General features: G+C 37.8%; 1 protein-coding gene across 1 annotated transcript in view; it reads left to right on the top strand.

Moving 5' to 3' along the window:
- The first annotated feature begins 827 nt into the window (after positions 1-827).
- Positions 828-18,254, top strand: part of LOC129091898 (neurexin-1a-like) — a 237,884-nt gene continuing 220,457 nt past the window's right edge. The window contains 1 exon segment of the mRNA XM_054599581.1: positions 828-1,656. Coding sequence (XP_054455556.1) covers positions 828-1,656 — 829 coding nt within the window.

Raw genomic sequence — 18,254 nt, forward strand, 5'->3', positions numbered from 1 at the left:
TTTTTTTGCGTGTTAAAAAAAAAGACATGGTGTCAACACAAGATGAAGTCATGCCTGGATGCTGACTGTCCAGTGCTGCTGTATGCTTCCTGGAAAGCCTTGCTGATATTCATCTATTGATATGGCTCATGGTTGTTGCAACAAAGGCCTCTCTGGATATAAATGTTTGATTGGCTGTGCTTCAGCCTCAATCATAGTATTAACTCTGATTTTGATTGAGGCTTTGGCCAAAGTGGATTTGGGAATGGATAGGGTAAAAACACTTGTACTGTATTAAATGTGCTTTTGTTTTGCAGAAAGCTTTGGGACTGCTGACGGCCTTGACAGACAGACTGCGCCTTTTGCTGAGTTTATCAGCCAACGTGCCGTCCATATGGGATTTTTTTTCTCTTTGCTACCGAGGATGACTATGTGAAAAGCCCCAAGCAAAGCTTCCGGTTACCCGCCAAAGAATGTTGGCATGAACGTGAAGATTAAAGCTGCCATTTTAACTCAAGTGAAACCGTGCACACACTAACTGGCACCAGAAGGGACTGTTCCGTAATTACATAAATTAGATCAAGTGTGCCCAATGGATATTTGAATCCCTGTCACTTTGCTCTAAATAGCCATGGCAGAAAGGGCCTTGAAACAGTTCAAACTATTTGGGAGCAAACAGTGAGAAGTTTGGCCAGTGGCCTACATGGACAGTATGAGGTAATGGTATTTGTTCCAGGAAATAATTGTTGGCAAAGCCTGTTGCTGCGCAACTAGATTATAGAATTTAATTTTTTTTAAATTACAATGCATCAGTTCACAATTGTTTATCCATGTAGACAGTCACTTACATGCCAGTCTACTCTCTCACAGTCAACCAAATTTATTTCTTGCTTAAGCAAAGATTCAGATAAATAAATTCAGCCCTAAAAGTCTCTGTCCACCTGCATAGATTTTTTGATAACACAATGGTTTTACAAAAGCCACATGGGGCCCATATCATATGGGTTGGACTGCTTTTTTGTTGCTTTGTAGAGATTGGCACCTGTCTAGAGTTAACAGGTGCTGAGGGTCAGTGGGCTAGATTTCCAGTGTGGAATGCATGTTGCGAAAGTGAAATGAGCTTCAATATGAAAACAAAGAGTTCCCACGGGCTGCTAGTTTACTTCGACGATGAGGGATTCTGTGACTTTCTAGAACTTCTCATACTTAATGGTAAACTCAGCCTCCGTTTCTCGATATTCTGTGCCGAGCCAGCGACCGTTGTGTCTGACACGGCGGTCAACGACAGCCAATGGCACGCAGTCACAATAAGGAGAAACTTTAAGAACACAACCCTAACGGTGGACAATGAGACGAAATGGGTGGAGGTGAAGTCAAAAAGACGGGATATGACTGTTTTCAGCCATTTGTTTGTTGGTGGAATACCACCGGAATTACGATCCGTGGCGTTACGACTTACATCAGCTGCAGTGAAGGATCAGTTACCTTTTACTGGATGGATAACTGACATAAAGGTCAACAACACGGAGTCTGTCATGATCAACAGTGAAGGAGTCTTAAAGGACCTCTGCGGTTCAGCCAACAACTGCTTAAATGGAGGAGTCTGCAGTATAATTAACAATGAACCAACATGTAACTGCTCTCAGACGAGGTTCCAAGGAAAGGACTGCAGTGAAGGTAAGACATTTGGATTCAGTTCAGACATACGGTCGTTTTAACATGTCTACTGTAGCCTTTCAAGTCAGCCGCAGCATGGACGGATTTAAACAAATTCAAGTACTCTTATGTAATTACCATCAGTCCTAAAGAAATGCATCCCCGTCCTCTATTTGGCTTTGCTTGTTTAAGTCTTAACATATGTTTGTCGTTGATCTGCAATACAGTTGTTTGTAATGAGTGAGTCTCCTGCAAGGCCTCATTAGCAAAACTTGCAGGTGTTCTCCTTCCCCAAAGGTGTCTTCCATTCTCATAAAACAGGTCCATGGGGATTGGTTGACCTATGAAACATCATCTCCAATGGCTTACCTCAAAAGCAAGTGCAGGAGTAATCATCGAAGAGTCAGATGGCGTAAACACGAATGATGTCACTGACTACATTCAGCATAAAAAGCAACCAATAGATTTGAATAATTGGCAACAGAAGAGAATGAAAATATTTACTGGGGGAGATTTTTTTGTCAGTTGCTTACATTAATTATACATTGATACTTTAAGCTCGCCACATTATGATCTTTCATCATCATATCATTTTTTACAAACTGTAGCATGATTGAGACATCCCTCCAAAATTGTATCCTTATTGATTGAATAAATCCAACAGATAAAACAATCAGCTACGTAATGCAGGAGAAGAAAAGAGCCAGAGACCCAGCTAATCAATACAAAAAAGAGAACATGGGGTTCTTTAAGGTAATGAGAATAGTGTCACTCTTTCGGGCCAAATATTGTGATCAAAATATCAGTTTTTATCCCTAGAGTTTTTTCCGAATGAAAATGCATCAGCATTCAGGGCATTGCGTGATTGAGTGTGGCGCTTCCCACAGGTTGGCAGTGTACTGCTGTGGTGGGGAAGAGCAGGTTTGTTGGTCACTGCCGATGGGGGAGGGGTGTGAGTGTATGTGTGTTATCTTTAAAAATCTACTCTCCAGTTTCTATATAGGCCATTTCATTTCAAAAGGCCCATGTATTTTTATTCAAGCACATCAATTTTGTATTAACAATAAGCTCATTAGGCCAGTGTTGGATAACTTACATATTCCCATCTGATTGTCATTAGTCATTGAGGCAAATATGAAATATCCCTAATTAGAATGTCCTCTACACACTGTGTAGGCTGTGTTTTATTTGTTGCTGTATTGCATGTTTGGCTGATGGTGTTAATGCAGCGGGAGGGTCTTTTACAAACGTCATGCACTGACAGAGTGAATGATTGTTGCTGTAGTTCACTAACAGGCTTTCAGTGTTGGGCAGCATTAAGTATTTGTTTATTTAAACCACTGCACGTCAGTGAGAAATAGCAGGGCTGTATAGCCACACTGCATCAAAGCACCCAGAATAAATCTAGATCAAAAATTAACCGTGGCAGTAAATATAATTGGACGTGCCACACAAACAGTATTGTTGTTTTCTTTCTTGCTCTTTTCAAGTACAGTGTATAATCACAAATATTTTACGATAATAGTGCCATTATTTATTGCACTAACATGCTGTGTTCCATTGTGTAAATTACTGAAAGTAACACATCAGCACTTATAAATGTGTTTTGTGTTTAAAAGTAATTGGACGATAACTGTCTCTCCACATTTGGCGTATATTCTAAAAGACTTGCCAACCTTTCACTTAGTTCACAGTAAGAGATCAGTTTGCATTTGACAGTACATTAGTTGATTACACTTTAGCTATTTTTATTGCCACAAGATTTAAGAGTGCCTTCTTACTTACTAAAACTCAACTTACTATTTGACTATTTGATTTGTCTGAGACGAGTTGAGTCAAAACAAATTAGCTTTATGAACTATGACTATTCAGGATCTACCTGTCACTCAAGAATACTGGAAGAGGGTTTCAGTACAGATAATTCAAAAGGTTTGTTTCGGAGATATATTAATGCAAATACAAATATTTGAACAACAAAAACAACAAAAACACTGGTTTCAAAAGATTAAAAACAAGCATTCCCTTAATATGTTAATGATAATAAAACGTATATCAGGAAGCTGTTGACCAATAATGTTTGTTTTTTTCAGTGTTCAGGCTCACATTTTGGGTGCCTCTAAATTAAATTATACTTTGAAAATGAAATTAGTATGTGCTGTATGTTTCTTATGTGTGAGTGTGTTTCATCAGTCAAGAAAACATATGAAACGTCATTCTCACACCAGAAAATAAAAACCATGGTCAGCTTCTGATGTTAATAAATGTATGGCCATGAAATAACTAATTGGTTATGTTATTGCAGTGGTAAGATGAAAGATGTAAAAGATATCTGCTTTGTGATGCATTCACAATAAGTAGTCATTGTTTAAAGAGGTCAATGTAACAAATATACCATGGTAATGGGGACCACATCCATTATAGTTCATGAAGATGAAAGCTACTATATGATAACAACAATAAAAAAATATGGTCTAATAACTTTACATGTAGCGTGTCTATATGCACACATATAGAGGAGTTGGTTGGCTCATGGACTAGCTTAATGATTTGAAGTTTGATGGGATGGACTCTGGACCTGTTCTGGCAAATTAATCTCAAACAAATATTGATGCATAAAGTAAGTGTGTCCTTACCAACTGTAATGGCCCAAAACACTTAACAAAAACACCTAGTACCCTGAATAATACACAGTTCGTCCTTATTTTAGGTGCTGCAGTGACAGTGACAAAGGAGTGACTGTTTCCAAATTTAGCAGGTCTCCTGAAAAAGCTCTTTTTGCAAGTTCCAAGATGGTGGGTGAGAAAAACACTCAGAAAGAGAGCAGCATGTTAAACTCATACTGAAGGTCTTTAAGGATAGTTGTACATCTGCCGCTTATTATATACCTCGCCTGAGTTAAACCACGTCAAAGCATGGAAGAGAAACTACAGGTTACAAAACTGAAATTATTAGATCCAAAAGATTACACAACAGAAGCCTCTCAGACAAGCCGGCATTATGTCAGTAGAGACGTCTGCTGCCGTCACTCCACAGAGCCAAAAAGCACAGTGGGGGACTTTAACCCTTCTCTCAGTCATGCTTTTACTCTGCCTGATGGAAATACACAAAACATACAAGCAGGCACTCATTTAGAGTTACATTGATTTCTCACAAACTATTGATATACATATAACAATGGGCCTCATTCACCTATATCTTCCTAAAATTATTCTAAAATTTGTTCTTGGAAAAAGAATCCAAGAAAAGTCGCAGAAATGTTGGTATCTGTGTTCTTAAAATGATGAATCCCATTGACCTCCTAAATTGAAGGCATGTGCCTGTGCCCGTTTATCCTTATTAGCATACCAATCCCCATAAAAGAGCATGAGACTGCAGGGTAATGTGCACACACAAATATTGAAGAGAGAATTACATTATTACATTACATAATGTAAAAACAAAAATGTATATAAACATTACAATACTATAGAAAGTTGAATATGTATTCACTATATTTATTTTAAACTCTATATTTATACCTAGTTGATCTTTTGTAGTTTAATACACTTACTACTGTGTGGAGCTATGGAGAAACAAAACCAAAACCAAAACTTATCCAATTGTTATAGTGCAGAAGGGAGCTATATGAATTGTCGCATTATTAAAAAACGACCATTGCACAATTTATTAACTTGCATGCTCTCAATTTTGCAATCTACTTGATCTTAAAACTTCAAAGATAATGTCCCATTATAATCAGAGTGAGCCTGTATAAATTTAGGGTAATAGCTATGTTTAAAACAAGAAAATAGAAATATGTAGTTCACTTTGCAAATAAAAAACATGTTAAAATAAAAGAAGGTGGTAAACACATATAAAATTGAGGTAAAATTATTATTTAGCATGATACATGTAGAACTTTGTAATTATTTGATTTTGCTTCTGTTCATTTTCTTTTAATACTTGGTCGTGAAAGGGTTGCTTATTAGGTAGATATAATGAGCTTAAGATTCAGCCTAGACCTTTTTTGGTCAATATAACATTTATTAAAATAAAAATGTACGCATGTTGTTTGGAAAATGAAATGCTTTTAACGTAAGTAGATAAGAACCAAATCCCAAATAAGGATGAATGTCAGAATATTTGTGAAAACTTGCAGCTTTGTTTCAAGAAGAAATTTCTTCTAAAGAAATGCTTGTGAATGAGGCACAATTAGTTTATAGGGTTTTTGTGAGAGGTAGTGGGATCATCTAAATAAGTTTACATGTTTTACAGTTAGCCAGTTGCTGTGACAAGTATAGTGGTTCTGGCCATAGTGGATCTTTTTCTACACCAAAAGCAGTTATGAAATAAATTGGCCACTTTTTGGCAGCGTATCAACCTGTAAACACAACATTGATACTTTTTTTATACATCTATATCATATTAAGTTGTTATGGCAAATAGTCAAACAGTTTCCTATGTCATCCAGCAGACACAAATCAACATTTGCATTAATTTAGAATGTTGTTGACCAATTCATTTAATTACAATATGTACTCTTTTTGAGCTCTGTTTTGGCCTCCACCAACTTCTTGAGCAAACCCGGCTCTACAAATGCTTTACTCTGCTCACCAGCTAGTCACTTATCGTCTGCCGTTAGATGCTGGGCAAGTATCATACAAGGCGTTTATCAAAGTGCTGAGCACAGCTTCCCCTTGCTGTAGCCCCGTAGAGCGGGAGCTGCAGACTTGGGTGAATATTATCTGTGGGTTTGTCACTAAGCAACCCCTCACACATTACATATAGCCATTTGATCCATTGTTAATATAAAATGATTGGCTAATAATGCTGTTTTCAAATACAAATAATGTCTGGCCTTGGTGAATCACATCTCTCTGCTTGTGTTAAAAAAAAAAAGCACAAAAAAGCTCTATCCCTACCCCTAAATAGCAAGGACTAAGGACTGATTTGAGTTAACAATGAGATGTCTTGACACAAGTAATTTGTTTGAGCTAAAACACTCTTAGAGTCAGTCAGTCAGTTCATGCTGAACATTTTACATCATCTGTATTTTTACAGTTCTGTCCAGCAATGTTTTTAGTGTTACTATATTTTACACTAGACCATATACATTGTGGTAATACTACCCGCAATGAAGAAAGACTAGCTCTTTATAGCTCATTCCTGCATGGCACTAACATTGCAAGACAAAGAGATTAAATTCCCACCGGAGCCATCCATGCTGAAATTGTATGAACTCATGGTACCTTAAGTCACTTTGGATGGAATCATTCACTCAATTGTACCTTTGCAAGCTAATTCAGTATTCTAGCAAGATCAGAGGTTTTTTTTCTCGCTTCAAGGTAATTTGGTATTGCTGCTTGCTTTGTCAACATCCTGAGCTGCACATGACAGGCAGGAAACAACAGCTACTACTGCAAATGTCTGTGCGTGGAGAATTTTATCAGAACATTAAATCAAAAATAATGATTGAAGCAATTTTTTCTAGCCCGATCAGAATCAAATTTAACCGTAAAAAGATAGAAGCATATGATACATATAGGTCTGCCCATACTTTTACATAGTGCCCATACATCAATTCATCTCCAAAGTACATTGGAGTTTTAAATTTACCTTTCCATTAAATCATTTAAAAGCTGTTGTATTGCTTTGATCAGATGAAAGGCTCATAGGATTTGCCACCAGACCTGTCAAGTCTCCCCTATCCAACCACAAGCTTGCACATTGCACAACCTCTCTCACACAAACATACACACATACACACATAAATCCCTTTGATCGGTAAAACAATTATTTAAATGCACTGTTCTTTGGCCAGTAAATTCCCAGAATCTGTCCTCCTTTTTCTCATTAGATAAATTATTTTGTCCTGATAAAATGGAATGATGTTTATTTCATTAGTTGTACATAAATCAGTCAAAGTACAAAAGTAGGGCAGATCTAAAGACTGTACAGCATTTTATTATGTGCATTATGTAATTCAAAGGAGAAATTGACTAGATACAGTAAATAATTGTGATTGTGTTGCTTTTCAGTTGAGAGAATAGCTTTTAGGTCCTTATAAAGATAGTGTTAGAAGTCTTTGTAGGACTGACAGCCAGATTACTTAAGCCACTTCATTAAACTGCTAATACATGGTGACAGTGTACCAAGTATGACTGTAGCCTAAAATAACTGAAAATATGTCACACCTTTTTTCACATTTGAATCATAATCATCAGCTTGGTAGTCACAGAACAGGACAGCTTCACAACAGACTTGTACAACGTGAAGTAGTGCAATATATGCAGGAGGCAAAATGTCCACATGGGCTCACACTCATTACGTTCTTTAGCATGCCTTGTTCTTTATGAATGTTTTTCCTGAGCAAATTTGATTTTTCATTGTTGTTACTTGAGGTTTCAGGCTTGATGACTGAGAAAATATTTTCACAATGAGGAACCTTTCGTAAAATCTCTGAAGTTTTGAAGCTGAAATTACAGTTTCGCAAATTTGTGAACATCTACAGAAAATATCTCAAGGTTATTCAGCTCTTTATCTGTTAAGTTTGATTTAGCCACAGGATGGTAGGGTCAATGTTTTTTGTTAATCGGGTTTTACTTTTACATGCCGGACAAAAAAATGTGTATGTCATGACACTGATTCCTTGACTTTATCTGTCTCACACAAAATCATTTTAGTCAGTGGCAATGGGATTTCCTGGTAAAATGTCCTGCCAGTAGAATTTGATCATGTGAAGACTTTGGCAACCCCTTCATTACATATGCAGTGGTGTTTTACATTATCTGTCACCAATGACTCGCCACCTGCCATAACAACACCTGTAATATTGAGGAGGGGGAGGAGTGAAACGTCCAACATTGGCGTTCTGTTTCAATCATGTCTATGACTGTAACTTAAGTATAATATTTACTCCCATTTAACTTTAGCTCCATTTTGGTCTCCACCTCCTAAGGGAAATCCGATGCCTTGTTCCTAGATACAAATATTGATTAGTGCAACTTTAATATAACCTTTTGGCTACAGTGATATCTAAAGACAGAAAGTCTTTTTGAGTCAGACAATTAAAAAGAGAGGATTTCTTTCTTTGGGCATTCATTTGGCAATCCTTGCGAGTGCAGAACATCTAGCAAGGAACTTGTAGGAATGTTCAGAACACTGTGTATTTGTTTCTGAATGAAGAGGAAAATCAATTCAAAGGGAAATTTCTGTTGATGCTCTGGCAGTATGCTTCTAGTCAGTACTGGACGTTTTGTGCCAAGTTGTATCCCTAAGGACAATTCAACCTAATGCACTAAAAAAAACAGAGTGGAGAAGTGGGAAGGCTTATATTGGCTGGCTGAACAAATGAACAGAAAATAAATCAGGTTGAAAAAAAGCTAATGGTACACCACTGTGCCTCCAACAACTTAAATCATTGTGTCTCAAAGACTACAGGAGTTGGAAATATGTATTGTGTTATATACTGTTCCTGTGCTGATTATGGGACTGGTAGAGTTTAGCATTTGTAGAGGTTTCGATTTTGGGAATTTGCATCATTTTTTATACAAGAGCAGTGATTCTCACATAACTGTACACAGACAGCTGTGTAGATAATTTCATGATGAGTCAGGTTAACACATATGGAAACAGTAACTTTAGTGAATTAAATAGGTAGCTTGTGTTTGTCAAAAGAACACTATCGTTTTTAGGTGATTTATGGCTCCATGTGAAATATACATACACTTTTTGACCAACTGTTTTTAATTATTCAGTAGCCCTCAACATGTTCACATATAAATGAAACCGCTTCGAGACACACTATATAGCAAGATGAATCTTTAATTAGAATGAGCACTTCCTTTGAGGTATGTCTGTCATTGTATGCCGCACAAACATGTGGCCACACTGTATCTCTTAAAGTGTCATTCTGTCTAGAAGCCTCCTGCAGCTTCACTCAGACGAAAGCAGATTAATAGTATACTGCTGTCTCTGAGTCCAAAGACAGATATTGGGATCAAAAGATTAGAGGGATTTTCCTGGAGGATTTTTGCCTTGTTTAAATACAACTGCTCCTGACTGTCAAAGGGTGTATGTGAAATTATTTGACACAAAACTCCTCCTTTAACAGGATTCGTCCCACAGCACAAATAAACATATCAGAGTATCCAGGGCACACATGCCTGTATTAATTTGGGCTATACAGTGTGTTTCTTATTGAAGCATGTTAGTTGGCATAATAAATGAAAGGTTTTTTATGTTATGTTGTATGATTGTTTATTATAGATGACGTCCTTATTCATACCTGTTTTGTTTGAAAAATATCTCATTTTGCAGAATTGCCACTTGTTTTATGCAATCTGAACGGTTTGATCTCCCCTGTACAGATTCAGAATAAGAGCTGCATAGAGGCAAAAATGTGCCTATTTAAATTCTGGGCCGCAGATGATATTTTCACTTTGAAGATAAGTTGCCTTTGATGCTACTGGTTAGGTGTCATCCTTCATGAGAGTTGTCTGAAATGCTAAAAACAAGTCGAAAGTGCACTGTCATAATTTGAAAGCTGGCATGCTAATAGTAGAGCGAAGACAAATCACTTTTCAGGAACATTTTATGTGACTTTGAAGCCTTTTGTGACTGCAAGAGCACAAATAAACCCAACTTGACAATAATATTGTAGGGGAGGTTATTTGTCACATTTAGGGATTGTCTACCTCCTGTACAACTAGGAGAGTGTTCCCTTCTTGCAATAAATATACTGTATATCAACCATTATAGATTCATTGATCAGATTCAGACAGGACACTGGAGACCTTTTTTTAAATTTATTCTTTCTTTACAATTCTGTCTCTTTTTGTCATTTTCAATGGGAAGGGCTGTAGCTCACTGTTCACAGTACTTAGAGCTTAGCTGCATTTAATGCCCAGTGTGCTTTATTAATACTTTTTTTTACTTTAGCTAAAGAACCGCTCTTCAGATAGGGATTTGTCACACGTCAACAGCGAGAGCCCCAACTACAGTTTCGTTAAGCAACTGCTGAGCGTATTTAGCTAGAAAAGGTGCTTGCTTCAACACAAGGCTGTGATTTCTAATACAATAAGTTACAAATCAGCTGAGCCCATACTTACAAATGTGCAGTTTACATTGATTCTTAGTAGACATCTTGGTTCCCCCGCCAGGCCTAATACTCAAGTATTTAACAGCTACTGCATCACACAAAAGATTTACTCAACATCTGTAATACTATCCTAGATATTGTCAATCCTGGGATTAAGGTTATTAGAACTACTGTATAAGCTGCTCTGATTATCCTGTTGGATCATTCTGACCCACAAGATGTAAAAGAATGACGAGGTCTTCAGCACATCTGCTGCCACAATCCTCTCTGTTTAGGCTGTCTCTTTAGAAATATCTGGATTGGACTGTATTGTCCACACACCATCTGTTCCGAGAAACTTGTCTTAACTGCATAATAAGATTAATCAAATCACAAGTTAACAATGTCTGAGTTTATGTTATTTCTTTGTTTATTTAGTGCACCATTGTCCCATTCTTAGGATGAAGAAAGGCTGTAGAACAAATGTGGTTACACATAAACTTCAATAACAATTTTTTTGATAAGCTTTCTTAAAGGTTGACTATGGCATTTAGAGTATTGATAGAAGAGCAAACAATAGTATTGGCCTGAGCAGAGAATGAAGTCACTCTCCATCTGTGTGTGTTGTAATCTGAGCTTCACTGTGCTTAGTTGACATAGCTGGGTTGGTCGCGTGTGCCTTTTAGTGTAAATTAGTGCATGTGAGTGTGCCCCACTGGTTTACTCTGCACTGCTCTCATACAGCAGTTACAGCTGATAACGCCATCCCAACCAACAGCGTCCTAGCAGCAGCATAGCGTCAACCCTTTGGTCAGCTGTTGTGGCAACAGATACACTCTTAATTTGGCAGCTTTGAGGCAGTAGTTACCTGCAGTCGGAAGTTCAAGAGGAATAGTGCCCAGCGTCCGGCAGCAGCATCTCCTCCCTGGGCTAGAAGCTCAGCTTAGCCTTGTTGCTCCGCCGGTCCTTGCTGGGAGCCAACACAGCACCATGCTGCTGTAGGCTCAAGGGATAGTGCTGGGCCAGCTGGTGCGAAGGGAGGCATGGGAGAAGTATAACCAGGACTGCGAGGTGCAGACTGTCAGACCCTTCTGCAAAAAATTGGGAGGTTCTCAGAAGGGACTCTTGTGCCTTGAAACACCACTTTCATCAACCGAGACCGCCAAAATCAACACAAAATGAAAGTTCCTTGTAGTAACTTTAATGGAAAGACGGGAGAGTCATCTTTCATCTCTCAAGTCATCTTTACCAACATGTCCACATTTCTTAATTAAGTCTGTCATCAGTATTCATGTAGAAAAAAGCTCCACATGCAAGTATCTGCTAAGTAGTAGAAAATACTAAGGTATTGTGTTGTATTGCGATATTGCTGGTTTAATACATAATGATGAATTCATATAAAAATATGTTGTGATTATTTATAATTCAATTATGATTTATAAACTAATACATTTGTATTAAATAATGATGAAACTCAGCATAAAACACCATTAGTTTAACTAACAGAATTGAACATAAATTTAGGATGCCACCCAATTTTTGAAAAATAGGGAAAAATCTGATATTAATCAATACAATCTGAATCTCAAGGTTACTACAGAGCTCTTGTCATGGTGTAAAGGGGCCTACTATTTAATATACACAAATCAAATGATCAAGTTCTTTATAAATTGATGGGTAGATGGAAGGTAAAGCTGTGGTCATCTATTCATGTTTGTTGAAATCACATTCTTCATCTCTCACTCTGTGGCAGTTGGTTCTGCTTTCTCTGATATGTTCGGATCTGTAAGTCTTCTTCTTTATGGTTCGGCTTGAACCATTTGTCCTCGTCTCGGTCTCTTTCTCTCTCTCTCTCAGTGGGATGCTGACTTATCTTATCCTAAGCTAGTGTCCTCGATGAGAGACAAGAACGACAGGGCTGGTCTGTACTTGGTTGAAAGAAACATGCAGGCAAAACGATCAACATCCAGTTTATATGGAAGGAAACTAAAATAATTGTAAAAAGACTTGGATAACATGAATGTAACTACATGTATTAATAATACACGTGTTTGCAATTGCGCATTAACGTGATTAACCAGTGATTTAACTTGCTAGCTAGGACCACTGATTCGCCGAACCTGCTTGCTTGCAGTCTGTGTTCCACCACAGTCCCCGACGTTGGTCTCATGATTCATTTTCTTTCTAAAGATAGATTTGATTTTGTAGCGAGTAACGAAGGTTTCAGGGGAAATGTATCGGAGTCAAAGTATCAGTTCTCTTTGCAAAATGTAGTGAAGTAGAAGTGAAAGTCAACAGAAATATAAATAGTAAAGTAAAGTACAGATATCCAAAAAAATGACTTAAGTACAGTAACGAAGTATTTCTACTTCGTTACTATACACCACTGGTCATGATTGACTTCAAGTCTCATCTTGAGTCTGTCCAGACACATGGTAAATTGAGAGTTAAACCCTTCGAGTGGCCTATAGGTTTCTGGGAGCAGTCTCTGGACGAAGTTTATTAGTTCAGATTGTCATTTTTATTATCACATTTCAGTTTTGTCATCTTTCCGTCAACGTTCGCTACAAATGAAGTCTTTGTACACAGTTGACATTCTGCGGAAATGGATACTGGACACTGCCCAAAATTGAGGAAATCCATTATCAATTGGGTGACCTCACAAAAAGGCTGTATGAAGAGTGTATTGTTCTGAAAGCTGACATGTGGCACCGTTGACCGACTCAGCTGGTGAGTGGAAATTGTGCAGTATAGCCACAGCTGTGGGAGCTATCAATTTCCAACAGAGTCACTCTGCCCATTTCCTCTCTCTCCACTCCTACTGTTGCCTGAGGAGGATAATAAGGGAGATGGTGAGCTATGTAATGACGCTAACACTCCTCTATAAGATAGATGCATTAGGTTTAGGCTGTGGTACTAAGAGATGAGCCCTCACTTATACTCATTACTCTTGATTTGGTCAAATTTGTAATTTACCAACAAATCGATCCTCTGGTTGCTCTGACCTTTGCTGCAAGGCTTTTAGATAGATTTTCCCTCAAACCGCTTCAGCAACCAGTGGTGTATAAAGTACCCAAAAGCCATACTTGAGTAAAAGTAAAGATACCTTACTGGAAAATGACTCCAGTAAAAGTGAAAGTCACCTATTAGAATACTACTTGAGTAAAAGTCTTAAAGTATCTAATATTTACTGTACTTAAGTATCAAAAGTAATTTTCTGATATTAAATGTACTTAAGTATTGAAAGTAAAAGTACAAGTAAATGCTGTTAATAAAAAAGCAAAGGGTCAGAATTTTGAGAATTATGAAGTTTATTATTTTAAGTGCTGTGGCCACCATGACCAAGGACAAGGAGGTACAAACAGAGACAGCAGCCTAACATACACCATGTATAGCTAAATTAGAAGATCAGACACCTCTCTCTCCCCCCCTCCCCCGCCACAGATATACTCCAATCCTGTGGGAAACACTAGATATCTGAACAGGTTTATGCTAATTATGATAACTAAACATTAACGTTGCGGCTCATGGGATTAATCTTAATTTACCTCAATGTGTTTCCTGAGGTTGGATGGGGAGTGTTTGAATGCCAATATTTCAGTAGCTTTGGGCATAAGAGGCTCTTCATCCGGTACGAAGAGTCTTTCACTCCAACATAAGAAAACATTTCTCGCAGATATGGCCACGGGTGTTGGTCTTCGTCACCACCGTGGTTTGTTGCGGGAGTAGCAGGTGCTTCCATTTCTGCTTCCATCATGAAACCAGTCATCGTAGAGGGGAATTCTGCTCATGTGGTCGCTCGCTAGCTGGCATCACTGGGCATCAACAAACCGCGGCTCTGAGAGCACGTGTTTGCAATTGCGCATTAACGTGATTAACCAGTGATTTAACTTGCTAGCTAGGACCACTGATTCGCCGAACCTGCTTGCTTGCAGTCTGTGTTCCACCACAGTCCCCGACGTTGGTCTCATGATTCATTTTCTTTCTAAAGATAGATTTGATTTTGTAGCGAGTAACGAAGGTTTCAGGGGAAATGTATCGGAGTCAAAGTATCAGTTCTCTTTGCAAAATGTAGTGAAGTAGAAGTGAAAGTCAACAGAAATGTAAAGTAAAGTACAGATATCCAAAAAAACGACTTAACTGTCAGCAACAAAGGATTTTAAAGAAGGGAATTGAAATTCTGGGATAACAGCAACGAGAGAGGAAAGGAAAGTTGAAAGCATGTGATGCATTTTTTATCATTTATCAGAATCAGAACATTTATATCACATATAACATATAAGATTAGATTACCAGTGTGTTTTCTTACGAGATTCAGTTGCAGCATGTGGAGAAAATAGACAAGATGCGGAAAGTATTGCTCAATTTAGCAAGCCAGAGCTTTGGTTCTCCATAAACAGCCAAATTGGTTTACATGGGCGGCAAAAAACTCAGAAAATTGTAGCCCCTTTTAGTCAAGTTTGAACCCTGTATAAAGAAGCTAGACTCACCATGTTTCAAACGAGCTGGAAAATATGTTGACGTATTGCATAGTGTCACCTCAACGTCCTCAAGCAGTAACTTACTCATTCCTCTGCTGCAGCACCTTTAAAGGGATGTCCAAATATCTGAGTTTTTTGTATGGAGAGTTTTAGCTTTTCCACAAAGAAACATAGTACTAGCTGACCTACTTTTTCAAAGCAATGCTGGCATGATAAACTGCTTCAGTTTGAGGCTATTTAAGATGGAATTGAACCGCTTTCATTAGGAAGTGTCAGTTGATAAACTATTCATAATACTGAACATCGTTTTACATAGAACGTCTTCATTGTTATTGCTTTTTACATATTATACAACATGCCCTTATTTAAGTGACTCTCTCCCCTATTATCTGACCAGTCGACCAAATACGCATAATAAGTTTTCCCTGAATAGTGATGACTGTATGAAATGGTACATAATGGATGCAGAACATGAACACACATACAGTTTTTGATGTCATACTACATAAACTTTAAGGTTGAGTCTGACTTTCAGATTTGTAAATACATAACTTTCTAGGAGAGAATGAGGCCATTCGTTTAAGAGCTGCTACATTACACACACAATCTCTTAGAGCCCTCTAAGAACAAGCTACGGAATTCTTTTTTTTTTACTTAAAGTAATTATTGAGAGGTGGCTATGATTGCATATAGTTTTTAAGTAAAATATAAGATCTAGGTTAAAAGTTGTTACATTATTGTTTATGGCATGCAGTTGAGACCTTACTCAACATTGACAGCAAATACAGGATTTGACGGCACAAAGCTTCATCATCATATCTGTTAAACCCATTTCAGGATCCCAGTATCACTGCAGCTACAGTTTCTTATTTTCTAACAAGAGCATAAACAAAACTAGGTAAAATAATAGGCAAGAACTAACCACATTTCTCCCACATTTGTGCCTCTGTAAATTTGGTTCAGTATCACTTACATTCATTTTGACTTTTTGAATGTAAACTCCCAAGAGTTTCCTTTAAAAAGAGACCAGAATCATGACTATAATTAAAAGAGTTTAAGGGCAGTAACCATTTCATTTTGGGGTGTATTTCCTTTAAGGGAATGCATGTTAATTAGTTGAAATAAATAGAATTACCAGCTGAAACTAGGCAATTATAGAGACAAGGAATTCTAACAAACCTAAAACATTTCAATTCTTATGACATAAAGAGTGGGAGACAAAAGGTCTATTCAGTGAAACAGTATGTTTCTTAAATTGTCAAATGGCGGAGAAAAAACGAAATATATATTTAGTGAATGTGACACATGTTGCTTCATGTGAAATGTAGTGTCACCAAGAGCCCTATGATGCTGCTTGCCATGTCTTGTCAGCCAACTGCATTCAGACACATAGCAGAAGAGACATTTTTTTACTGACATTTTGTAGAGTTGGCTGATGGTGGCTGTATTCAGCCAGGTCTCATTCCTAAGGATTCAAATACTGACGCTTTGCCACGCCTGATACCGACACACATGGCACCCTTTAGCGTCTGTAGGAGCCACACCGGGCTTTCCCCGGAGTATGATGTTGTAGTATAAAGACCGGTGTTAGAGACGGCTGTTCGTGTCACACTGTTGTTGTAATTTGGAAGATACGTTAGTGATGTTTGTGACGTGCTTTCCATACTTATGTCATTTTGTTAATATTTTACTTAGTTTAAGTACTTATTTTAAGCCTAGGCATGATGTGTTTCCTAATAAAAGTGGTTTTGTTGCCTAAACCTATGCAAGTGTTTTTGTTTGAATGAACAACGTTAACCAGGTGTTTACTGCGGCCGTGCACTGTGCTACCTGGTGTTTTAGAAAGTGATGCAGAGGGGTCTGAGAAAACGTCAGTATGTGACGAGTTAGAATGAGAACATGTTTGGATTGTTGCCCTCTATGAAATGTCACGTTGGCGTTAATCAGATGTCCTAGTTTTGAGCTCACAGTAAAAGCATCAAGGCTGTGTTGAGGTGTCAGAATCATGTCTGCAGGAGGCAAAAAGGAGAGAAAATCGATTTATAGTATTTAACATCCTTGATTTTTTTTTTCTGCTGTCACACACCAGATGCTTTATTTAGTTTGGCATAAATATGAATAGTAATGTAATTACTTTCCATGAGCTAAACACCATGTGCATGATCAACAGCACAAGACCATCAGAGATGCAGATCATCTGATGGACAGTTGAGTGCATTTCGGTGTAGTGTTACCAGCACAATAGCGCTGGGATCACTTTGTCAAGGGGATTAAATGGATTTACGTCTCTGGATTAGAATGCAACCAGCTGGGTACATTTGTGAAAGAAAGTGTGTGTGTGTTTGTGATAGGGGGCTTGTTTTAATGGTCAATGTCAGTTGATACTGCTGTTAGAGGAAAGCTTCTTTGCTTCAGAACAAAACCCAATGAAACCTTGTTTACTGTGGCCACTGAAGCCTGCTGACGTTTGATTCAAAAGAATGACATACTTCTGGGCACAATCCTTCAACAAAACAAAATTTCTGAGCACCTATACACTCTTTTCTTATGTTCAGTATGGCATTTAGAAACCCAATGTGTCTGCCTTGTTGCCATTTAAATTGTGGTAACGTCTCTCCTAGTGTGAGTAAAATATGCTAAGATCAGATTCATATAAGGATACTATACTGCATGCCTCTCAAGCTGTACATAATTAGGATACATGAATCATTGTACCTCCAAATCTGATTTTAATTTGCTTTTGATCACCAATAATTTAAGGAAGGGAATCCCTATAACACAATGTTAATTGCACGATAACCTTACACTCAATCTAAAACAAACTATCAAAACAATGCTCTTAAACAGGCCACTCTTGGAATTGAAATGCAGCGGGAGGAATGCTTATACATTGTTGCAAAAGTCATCATCAGTCTTTGGGCTCTTGAAATCAACAAACGGTCCTGATTCTTCTACTTTACACTTCTCATGAGGTCATTTTATAACTGCCAGCTTCATGCTTGCCTTGTCAGAATGCCTTTTCAGCAGTGTGTTTTTCATCATCAAGCTTACTTTTTGTGAACAAAGTGCACTTTTTTACT

This window comes from Anoplopoma fimbria, chromosome 6, assembly GCF_027596085.1.
Source record: "Anoplopoma fimbria isolate UVic2021 breed Golden Eagle Sablefish chromosome 6, Afim_UVic_2022, whole genome shotgun sequence".
Classification (NCBI taxonomy): domain Eukaryota; kingdom Metazoa; phylum Chordata; class Actinopteri; order Perciformes; family Anoplopomatidae; genus Anoplopoma; species Anoplopoma fimbria.